The sequence below is a fragment of the Cyprinus carpio genome, chromosome A13 (genome assembly GCF_018340385.1).
Source record: "Cyprinus carpio isolate SPL01 chromosome A13, ASM1834038v1, whole genome shotgun sequence".
Taxonomy (NCBI): domain Eukaryota; kingdom Metazoa; phylum Chordata; class Actinopteri; order Cypriniformes; family Cyprinidae; genus Cyprinus; species Cyprinus carpio.
In genome coordinates, this window is record NC_056584.1 from 25176224 (window position 1) to 25187868 (window position 11645).

The following is an 11645-nucleotide window of genomic DNA, read 5'->3' on the forward strand; positions in this document are numbered from 1 at the left end:
CAACAAGGCTGCATGCAGCATGCCATGTTGTTGTTTTTTTATGTATTTTTGATCAAATAAAAGCACCTATTTCCTAAAATATATTAAAAACAGTAAAATTGTGAAATACTATTACAAGTTGAAATAACTTGTATATATACACAGATTTTTTTTTCTTTTTTTAAGTATTATGGTTACCAAGCAATTTTATTATTTATAACTAAATTTTTGACCAAATAAATGTATTTCTTTTACTTTTTTATTTGAATATAGATTAAAAAGAAATTGAATTCGATTTCTTATCATCATCAATGTTGAAAATAATTATTTTAAATAATTAATAAATTATTTTAAATAATTATTATTATTTATTTTTTTTTATAGAAGATTATATGTCTTCTGTATAGGTTTTGGAACAACATTAATGAAAAATTAAATGATGACAGAATTTTAATTTTTTTTTTTAACTTACCCTTTTCTCCCAGTGTATTAACTGTATTTTTTACTAAAATAGTAACAGACAGATTAAATATGTCTGAGATTGAACCATCCAGCCTGTAAGTGGTTACATGAAATCTCATTCTCTCTATTTGTGTTTTTGTGCCTGATGAAACTTCTGCAATCTGTTCTGAACGTGACATAGCGGGATCATCTAATCCATACATAAAAAACCCCTTCTGTGGCCCCAGATTCAGACTGACAGAGTTAATTAGGGAACCAAAGGTCCCAATTAGTGGGATTGGGAAGCATTTGGGGACATATTGTGGAACACATGCACATATTGCTCAGGGAGGCTTCAATTAAGAGAGATGCAGCGCTCAGTCGACAGCAACGCTGACCCGGTGACATCCTGTTAAACCTCACTTCCTGTCAGCCGCTCAGTGCTCAATGACAAGCAAAACACAGCTGTGACGGGGGGTCACATACGTATATAATGTGAGGGGTCCGGGGCCTCAGGTGTGTAGTTAAGCACTCCCATTAGGACTCAATCTATATGGGCTGTTCTGAATTCTAATGAGGTGATAAACTCCTCGTGTCAATTCCATTATGAGCAAATTTATTTCTTGATTATGTGTAACAGAGTGACGAGACAAACTCTCTCCCATGAGATTTTATGCCATTTATGATTTTCTTTTTCTTTTTTTCAGTCCTCTAAACTGAGTCAGCTACCTAAGATCCTGATTTTGACCGAATGAAGCCCAAAATTCTGGTAAATTTCACATTTTAACTTAGAAAAACTCATACTTTTAAAAAAGAATAAACAAAGAGAAAAATAGTTTGAAGCTATTGTATATCTTTTTAAAACTAGAATGTTTTTTTTTCTCATCATCCTAGAAGACAGAAAAATGACTATAAATTAAAAGCACCCATATATTTATTTATTTCTAAACCTTCTTAATGCAAAATATTATAATATATATATATATATATATATATATATATATATATATATATATATATATATATAATATATATATATATATATATATATATATATATATATATAATATATATTATATATATATATATAAACACAAAAAAATATATTTTTATTTTTTTAAAAATAGTTCTAAAGATAATATATACAAATTATATAATTAACAAATATGCCAATAGTACTTTACAACACTAAATTATTATTATTATTATTATTATTATTATTATATTTTAATTATATTTCTTAAATTTCATGAAATATGAAGTCAAATATTTATCAGATAAAAAACTATTTCTGATCAACACACACACGTGTGTGTGTGTGTGTGTGTGTGTTTTCAGGAAATATACCAAGTGTACTTTACAGCATTTCTTTCTTTCTTTCTTTCTTTCTTTCTTTCTTTCTTTCTTTCTTTCTTTCTTTCTTTCTTTCTTTCTTTCTTTCTTTCTTTCTTTCTTTCCATGCAAATTTGTCTATTGTTGTGTGATTAATGCTTTTGGCGCCCCCCACAGGCCGTCAGTGTAATGACAGGCGTTTTTATACAGTCTATGGTTTATCACAAATCTTGATCTTTTGCGGTTGCCTTACTACGCAGTGTTACGTGAAAAATATTTTAATAAACGAATGCACGCACATCTTCCCCTTTTTAGCGCAAGTTACTGATTTATATCTCTTTTAAAATCATTAATAAATTATCCTCACTTTATCTAATGCAGTATTTGTGAATTTTATCTGGACGCGCTGGTGAGGTCAGAGTTCAGGCCATACGGATGTCGTCACGCGCTGAAGATGGCGGACGGGTGAGTTTACAGCACACAAATGTTCACTTTATCGTTTAAATGCCCTATATAAATTATATGTTGTCATGTAGCAACACTAATTTCACTCTAAAGAGTGCATATTCGCATTAAAATGGTGTTTGTGACCTTTTTAAATGCTGAGTTTTATTGGTTGATGTGAAGGGGGAAGTCAGACGGGTTTGTTTACAAAAATATCACAGAGTCACGAACAGAAAACATACACGTTGCAGCCATCATTATTGATAGTAATCCTCATATAAACCCATCCCATATAAAAATAAAAAAGACACTGATTGTGTATATGACAGTAAAGGGATGAAATGGCATGGTCACATACTGAAATGAAGGATTTATAAAGCTCTTATGCCACAGATTGTTCCAGACTGCCGAGCTGGAGTGATCAAACTATACACACACATTATGATTTATTGATGATTGATTGATTGATTGATCGATTGATCATTCCTATGCTGTACTTTTTAATATCTATATCAAATATGTCGTGGATCAAATACAATAAAAAATGTTTATAGTCACAACAATGTAACTATCTGTTTATTTTCTTGATATTGTGTAAAAACCCACGCTATAATTAATATAATTAAGTGCCTGAGTTTGAACAGAGGATATTTCTATACTTCCTTAAATTACAACACAAGCTATAGAGTTATAGGTTATAGAGTTCTAAGGATACTGCATAACAGGAATCACCCATACGTATCATGTGTAATATTTATTAATGATTTGAATCATGTGTGGTGATCGCAGGGAAGGAGGATGGTGGGGAGGCTGGCTGACACAGAGCTTCCAGGCCGTCAAAGACAAGGTGAGACAAACCCAGATCAGATCCAGTGTGGACTTACCATATGATAATGCTGAAGATGTTTTAGGAATCTCTCAAGCAATGATTGATCTGTGCTTTTAAGCAGTGGTAGAATTTTTATACCACTAGTTAGATGCTTCAGTTTTGCATTCTTTTATAATTTTATAAAAATTATTTATTCACACATTATATAAATTTAATAGTTGAACTGAAAAAGCAGCATACATTTTTTTTTTTTTAGCATTTACACATGCCCCCCTTTAGCTTTATTACTATTATTATTTTTTATTTCACAACCTTTGTTTCAGTCTTAAAATCGTTTAATTCCATTAATTTTAATGTGGAACCACATTTCTACAATTAAACAATTTTACTAGTAATTGCATGTAGTCAATAATTAGGGCTGTGCAGAAAATCAAATGCGATTTTCATGCGCATCTCCTCAGTAAAGGCGCTCCTGTGATTAGTAGTATATCTCCAGCACATTTGCAGGTTTTCAAAACAAAAACTGCCCAATCTTCTCAAAATAGTTGTTTCGTTCCGGGCGCATAAAAATACATGTAAATATTTTACTTTTAGGGGCAAATATCATTATTGGGGTCGCTTCACCCCGTGAACATGAAAAACAACCACAGACTGTTGGCATTTACTCCACAGAGGCCTGTAATTCATCTGACATTTTAAAATCGCAGGCTATTCTTCTGTCGTTCTGACAAGTGATTTTGGTGTGTCAAGCTTGTCGGTGGACCTAAAGTAAATGGGGACCCCAGTCTCCCTCCCCCAGTTGGCTTAATGCCCGTTAGAGAGTCGACTCCCAACATTTGCTGAGTTTCGAGTCTCGGGCCAAACCTTCAATACCCACGACTTGTCCTTAACCCCCATCCCCGGGCGCCGCAGCATAAAAATGGTGCCCCACTGCTCCCGCGTGTGTGTTCACAGTGTGTGTGGCTGTTGTTCACTGCTTGTGTGGTGTGCACTTCGGATGGGTTAAATGGCAGGGTCACCCATACTTGGCTGAACAGTACGTCACTTTCACTTTTAATGCCGCTCCACCTGAACCAGTGTGCCAAGTTGCGGTTTTTTTTCATGTCCGTGGGTTGAAGCGGGACCCAATAATCAATAACGTGATATTTAAGCCCCCTAAAATGAGAATTTTACCAAAAAAAAACAAGTGTATATTTTAACCCCGGGATTTTTTATCGGGGAACATTAGTTTTATTTTGAGAAGCAAACTGGGCAGGATTTGTTGTGAAACCCCGGCAACCCTGATCTGAACGAACGGCTGGAATTAATTACAGGAGCGTCTTTACAATAGCGCTTTTCTTTTGTAATATTTTGTAAAAAATAGTACATTTGTTTTCTTTTGTAATATTTTGTACAAGATGTTTGTTTACATATAATGTGTCCATTACCTTGCATCACTTTTGTTTTCAGTCCTGCCTAAATTTGTATTAAAATGAATTTATCTGAATATTTAACATTTATTTTTCTGAGAGGATTTTTTTTTAATAAAATGAATAGTCGTGTTCATAAAATGAACATGAACATTTAATATTAATTTACGAAATCTTTGTTGAGACATACAGTAATGTGTCCATTACCCTGCATCACATTTGGTTTCAACTCTGTCTGTATTTTTATTAAAATCAATTTCTGTGAATATTTTTTTGAATATTTAATGTTTATTTGAATTAATATATTTTAAATAATATTAGTATACACAAAACGAATAATCATGAATATTAATTGTTAAATGATCTGTTGTCTCAACAGTCAGCTGAGGCGTATGAGTTTATCAAACGGGACCTGTCAGAATTCTCCAGCGTGGTCCAACATGACACGGCATGTTCTGTTGTTGCGACAGCGAATGCCATTAAGACCAAACTAGCCGTAAGGAAACAACTTTACAACACACCAAAACTATGTTAACGCTTGCTTTCTTACCATGTTTAGTCAGTGTTTAGTCTTCAGCGCCAAAGCTAGACTTAATATCTCTGTAGTTTAGTTTATGTAGATGCAAACCCTAGTTTATAAGCTATTTTGTTTATTTAGGTTGAAAATTCATCAGAGGCCACAGCAAAGGTGAAGAAGGGCATTTCGAATATTTTGGGTGTGATCACAGACACTTTGGTTCCTGCCCCAGACAAGACTATTGACTGTGATGTCATCACGCTGGTAGCCACTCCGGCAGGCACAACAGAGGTGTATGACAGCAGCAAGGTCAGCCACATCTACATAGCTATATATATATATATATATATATATATATATATATATATATATATAGATATATATATATGTGTATATATATATATATATATATATATATATATATATATAAAGTAGATGTATTGTTTTGCTCTACTCTACATTCCACAATCAAACCCACATACATAAAGCAAACACCCCTACATAATGCAAATACCTTTTTTCTGTCAGGCTCGACTCTACAGTCTTCAAGCAGACCCTGCTACATATTGCAATGAGCCTGATGGTATGTAAATCCTTGATGTTTTCTCTAAATTGGATGTGGAATTTTGAGTTTTAATGTGCATTCTATGTATTTCTCTCTTTTCAGGCCCTCCACAGCAGTTTGATGCCTGGTTATCCAGTTTCAAATTGGAAGAGAGGAAAGCTGAGATCTCTGAACTGCTCGTTAACAGTCCTGCCATAAGAGCTCTTTATACTAAAATGGTATGATGCAAACGTTTACATATGTCCGTACCGACCATGATTCATCTGTGAATGTAATTCCATGAAACGAAATAAATAATTTGCTTGTGTTCATGTCAGGTGCCAGCAGCAGTGGCTCATTCAGAGTTCTGGCAGCGGTACTTCTATAAAGTGTTCCAGCTGGAGCAGGTACAGCAGATCTGTGTCTAATACTGCCCCTTGAGCTGAAATCAGGCTTATGAGCTTATCTGAACACACACAGCTCAGATGCTCAAACAACGTAATGACGTCAGTATGAGTCACAGGAAACTTTCTTTTGTTGAGGTTTCATTCTAGGAGTGGTATTAAATACACATTCAGTTAGTTAAAAATAAACATGGTAGCTCCATCTGCTGGTCATGTGTGTATATGCAGTAGGTTTGCAGTCTTTAGGTGTAGGCCAGTGGTTCTGAACCTGTTTAAAGGAATAGTTCACAGAAAAATATATGACAATTTACTCACCCTCAGGCCATCCAAGATGTAGATGAGTTTGTTTCTTCATCAGAACAGATTTGGAGAAAATGGATCCTCAGCAGTGATTGGGTGCCGTCAGAATGAGAGTCCAAACAGCTGATAAAAACATCACAATAATCCACACAACTCCAGTCCATCAGTTAATGTCTTGTGAAGTGAAAAGCTGTGTGTTTGTAAGAAACAAATCCATTACTAATACGCTTTTAACTTCTAAACATAATCCATAATATTGCTTTCTTCAGTCAAAACGTTGTTTTGTCTGAATCAGGAGAGAAATATGCAGAGATCAAGCACCGTTTACAAGCCAAAACAATGCACAAAAAATCTGTTCTGATGAAGAAACAAACACATCTACATCTAGGATGGCCTGAGGGTAAGCAAATTTTCATTTTTTGGGTGAGCTATTTACTTTATTGTTCAACACAATAATCAAAAGCCCCCTATATAGCCCCTAATTATAATTTTGTGATGTTTCCAGATGTTTCAAGAACTGTATGTTCTTTAATAAAAACAACAGTTTTTGTGCTGATTGCAGTTTACATTATTTTAATACATCATTTAATTACAAATAAATAAACTTAATTTATTAAAAATTCATTGTAAGTTGCCCTAAAGCCCAGTGATTGGTCTGAAAATGCATTGATTATAAGATTTAATCATGTAATATAATTTCTTTACAATTTTCTAGTGTGTTACACATTTATTTCTTAGACAAAATACAACTCTTCTCCATTTTCAGTTGTAAAAATCCATCTAATCTAGATCCAGAATTCCAGCACAGATGCACTCAATGCAATTTTGAAAATTATTATGAATCAAACCAAAGTAATCAAATCAAACGAAGAAACATTTTTTGTTTTTGACTTTGGAGTAATATTGTGTACAATAAGTGTTTGCTTGATATGAAGTGATAGTTCACTCAGAAATGAAAATTGTCATCATTTGCACACCCTTATGTCCTTCTGTATCTTTCTCTAAATCACAAAACTGGTGGGTAAAACAGTCCTGGGTCTATATATTCTAGTAGGAGGATAACAATGTAGCTATATTTATAAAACAGTACAGCCTCTTGTTTATCTCATTTATTTAAAATGTGTGTGTTTGTAGGAGGAGGCCAGAAGGGTAGCGCTGAAGCAGAGAGCAGAGCAGACGGATCATTCTGAGAGTCTTGGTTGGGAGGAAGAGGACGAAGAAGGTTTGACTGAAATTTGCATCATTTAGTGCTATTTATTTGGATTTTTATTGGAAAGTGTCAAGTATACTAACTAGTTTTACCTTGCTGTTTATTTGCCTTAATAGGCAGCTCACTAGGTTTTAGAACAGTGCTTTTATGTTCCTTCCTCTCCATATTTTTTTCTCTTTCTCTCTCTAGGTGAGTTTCTCGGGGCCACGTCTTCATCACGCTTAGATTTCACGCCACCTGTCGAAGAGGCATGTGTCCCTTCGGTAACGATAGAGGCCACACCTGAATGCTCTTCACCTGCTCAAGTGGTGGTTTCCACCAGCAATGTAGCATCTGACGTCACTCCCTCTGTAAGCAGTGACAGCGTCAGCTTCCCCACCCAGATCGAGAATCAAGCAGATTCCGTTACCATCAGAGTCACGCAGCCATCGCCCGCTGCAGACCAGGTCTCTCAGAAACTCTCAGAGGCCAGTCTACAGGAGACATTCCCAGAGGAGCGTCCCTCACAAACCACCAGAGACGACGTAGCTCAAGACCTCCGAGTGTTTGAGCTCAACTCAGACAGCGGCAAATCCACACCCTCCAATAATGGCAAGAAAGGTGAGAGGAAACAGGAGAAGGGTTAATTATAAGAAATTATAAGGATTTTAACGATACTTTCCAGTTCCATTAATGACTTTAATGAGAAAATGAAAGCAATTTTATTTAGCAGCTATGCATTTGATCAGAAGTGACAGTCTAAACATTTATAATGTTAAAAAGGTTTCTATTTGAAATTAATGCTGTTCCTTTGAACTTTGTTCATCAATAAATCCACAAAAATATTAAGCAGCACAACTGTTTTTACCGTATTTTTGATCAAATAAATGCAGCCTTGGTGAGCATAAAATCATTAAAAAAAAAAAAAAAACTCTACTTTAATCTTTTGAACAGTAGTGTATAATTTGATATGAATGAAGTATGAAATGCTGATGTTATATCTGCACTTTGTGTTTGTGCAAATGTAGGTTCGAGTACAGATGTAAGTGAAGACTGGGAGAAGGATTTTGATCTGGATATGACAGAAGAGGAGGTTCAGATGGCTTTGTCTAAAATAGACGCAACAGAAGAGGTTTGTTCTTCACGACAGTTAAAGAAGTAGAAATGGCAAAGAATTATGAAACAAGTTCAATTCAGTGATACGCCTGTCTGCTGAAGACAGCAGTGTTGATATTTATCTCAAGTCGGTTCAGTGTTCAATAAGGGTCAGTGTTGCAAAATTTGTCAATTATGAATAAACTAGATTCAGCTATGAAGCAGTTCTGCAGAAGACAATAGTGTCATTAATCTATTCAAGTTTGGTTCGCAGTAAATGCTGCTCCATCTCTGCAAGCGTTGTGAGTTTAAGCTGCTTATAACTTGATTAATAACAATATTGTTATTAATATTATATTCTGTTGTTTTGTTTATTTTATATTGATATTGTCTTACAATAGTAATATTTCTTATTTTAATATTTAAATATTTTTATTTAGAAATAAAAATAATAATAATTAGTCATATCAAAGTAAGCACAAAATGTATTTTATATTGTGTAAAATCGTGCAGCCCTAAAAAAAAAAAATTTTGAGAATCATGTTTTAAATCACAACTGCAATTTTAAACTTAATATTAAGTGTTATTTAAAAAAAACTAGTTTGTTTTTTAGATTTCACGCCATCCATTTGTGAACTGATCACCCGAGAGGATTTTGAGTGAATTGATCACAAAACGTTTTTTAGATTTCACGCCATCCATTTGTGAACTGATCACCCGAGAGGAATGAGAATAGCAGTAATAAATTCAGTTTTCATTATTTTATTTCTTTACCAGTTGGAAGATGAGGACTGGGAGAACTGGGAGTGAGAATCTGGTGGAGGGAATTCTGGCCCGATATCGACGTGAGATGTTGCTGTTCCCAAAGTGAATCATGCTTAATATATATAACTCCTAGTCTACGGCCACACCTGCTCATTCAACCAGTCCAGTGAGCGGGTCACCTCCTGCGAATGAAATTTACACGCTAGTGCACCAAGCAGTCATCTGAAGTGTGATGAGGTGATCTGGTCTCACTCTGGCGGTCCTAAAAATGACCTGCAGTGAAACACTAAGACTGAACAGAGAAAGCACGTATCAGTTTATGAGAGAGGTCACCTTGCAGTGCCATTTGTACCTGCCGTATGTCCATTAATGTTATTTTTTCTTTGGAGATTTCAGTGGGAGAATGTGAATTAACTGCCGGGGCTCCTGATTAGCTGTAATCTATATAAAATTCATCATTCTTACAGGATTAGAAAATAATCCTTCATAGGAAAAATATATGTAAGTTATGTTTCTTTTTCTGGCATAGGCTTCTTTTTTAAGTTAGCTTCTCTTGAAATACTAACATCTTTAATCTTATGCAAGTTATTCTAGCATTGAGAATGGAAATGGAGAGATGCTTCATTCATTCTGCTGATGCTTCATGGCCTTGTTCAGTGTTGTGTGTGGAATGAAAAAAAAAAATGTCATGCAAAAGTTACAAAAAAAGTACTTTCACGAAATGTACCTGTTGTTTCCTGTGCTGTCCATTTTATCTCCCTTTCCTTGTCTTCATCTTCTCATAGTCTGAAATTGTAAATGTGCTATCAGTGCTCAGCATTTCATCCAGATGCTCATGGGTCACTTGGCTTACTCTAGGTAATTTAAGGATCATTTAAGTTCTCATTTCTTTGCCACTTAAATAACACTTTGTATCAAAATGCTGTAGGTTTATACTGCTGGGCGTTTTGTTTTAAGGCAAGGCTCATCTTTTGGTGGATACAACCTCCAGACTGACTCGTATCATCTAAATCTCTTGCATGCTGCATCTCTACAGTCTCTAGACCTTTACTATGATTATTATCTGACATATTTGAAAATGGGTCTCAAGCTGTCAATACTTTTTACACTTTATATTGTCCTCTATTTTTCCAATGAACATCACCATTAAAAGCAATATCATGCAAGTTGGTGATTTTTGTTTCTTTTTGGTAATTTAAAACCACAATATTGTACATGCTTAGAAGACTTTGAATATAGCATGCAACTCACTTTTATGATATCTTTCTGGTGCTTTTGCATCCTTTAAGTTTAAAAAAGCTCCGGCTTTTCATAATTATTTAAGTTTAATTTTACCTTAGTGCTGTATTAATTATTCTATTTTATTTCTTAAATGTGGTCACATTTACGAATATCTGCCGCATGTTCACGGATGAAATCCAGTCATTCTACACAAATCCAGGCGAGCAGGAATTTCGCTTAAAGTAGAAAGATTTTCCCACGCAGATTTTGCAGGGTTTTTTTTTTTTTTTTTTAAGAAGGTGATTTCTGTGAGCTGTGCTTCATGCACTACTTACAACAGACACATTTTGTTAATGTGAACGTTTTGCGTTTTGATTGTTACAGTGGTGAGAGTTTGAAATGTAGTTTCTTTAAGGATCGACTTCACTTTTAGTTGCTTATAAACATAATGGGGTTTCCATATGAACTGTCAGGATGAAGACTGAACTCAGAGCATAGTCAAATAAAAATGATGAAGCATGTTTTACCCAGAGATGGTGAAAATAGCAGCTGAAGTCATCCGTCTGATGCACTGAACAAGTAAAAAAGTGCCTTACTTGACAGAGGCTTACTTTAAAAAAAGAGACCCACATCACATTGCTCTGGCTATTAAACTATTCTAAATCTAATTTAGGTATTAATAGGGTGCAGAAACTCTTATTAATATTCATAAGGCTGTAAGCCTTGCAGGCAGCTGCGACTCTCTGGAAACAGGGAGATGATGACTTGTGATCTAAATATACCTTCAGGAGGAACATCTTTAAGCTTGCATTATTAAAACATAATCCTCATTTATTTTAGTTGCTTTAATAAATGCAGCAGACGTTGGCTGGACTACATTTTAAATGTAGTCTGAAATGAATGTAGGGAGTTTAAACCTAGCAGTTTCTTTTGGGGACAGCAGATGGCAGACTTGATCCAAACCTGTGGTTAAAACCGCAGGTACAGTGCATATAATTTCCCCCAAAATAAACCACTGTTTTAGTAATTTATGGAAGTGATATTAATACCCCCGTCAGCTCAGTTTCTTGGTTTACAGCTTACTGAGTGTTACTTACAGTGTTTTTCTGTTCTGCATTCTCTGTGGTGGTGTTTGTGGTGTGTTTTTATCTCATACTGTGTGCTTCTTATACTGTA

General features: G+C 34.8%; 1 protein-coding gene across 2 annotated transcripts; it reads left to right on the forward strand.

Moving 5' to 3' along the window:
* Positions 1–2109: 2109 nt before the first annotated feature.
* On the forward strand, positions 2110–10414 carry LOC109091828 (BSD domain-containing protein 1-like). Of its 2 annotated transcripts, XM_042769485.1 has the most exons (11): positions 2110–2217; positions 2986–3043; positions 4814–4930; positions 5093–5260; positions 5480–5534; positions 5619–5734; positions 5834–5902; positions 7334–7421; positions 7599–8009; positions 8417–8520; positions 9261–10414. In XM_042769485.1, exons 1-11 carry the CDS (start codon positions 2207–2209, stop codon positions 9291–9293), a joined length of 1230 nt encoding a protein of 409 aa, XP_042625419.1. In that variant the 5' UTR covers positions 2110–2206; the 3' UTR covers positions 9294–10414. The 2 variants fall into 2 exon arrangements, with proteins under 2 accessions (XP_042625419.1, XP_042625418.1); XM_042769484.1 differs by lacking the exon at positions 2110–2217 and having other exon boundaries at positions 2954–3043.
* The last annotated feature ends 1231 nt before the right edge of the window (positions 10415–11645 follow it).

Bases quoted from the DNA above. Each gene is read 5' to 3' on its own strand.
- LOC109091828 (XM_042769484.1), top strand. From the start codon at position 2,969: ATGTGTGGTGATCGCAGGGAAGGAGGATGGTGGGGAGGCTGGCTGACA. The intron at 3,044-4,813 runs GTGAGACAAACC...TTGTCTCAACAG, and splicing joins TCCAGGCCGTCAAAGACAAG to TCAGCTGAGGCGTATGAGTT. The intron at 5,535-5,618 runs GTATGTAAATCC...CTCTCTTTTCAG, and splicing joins ATATTGCAATGAGCCTGATG to GCCCTCCACAGCAGTTTGAT.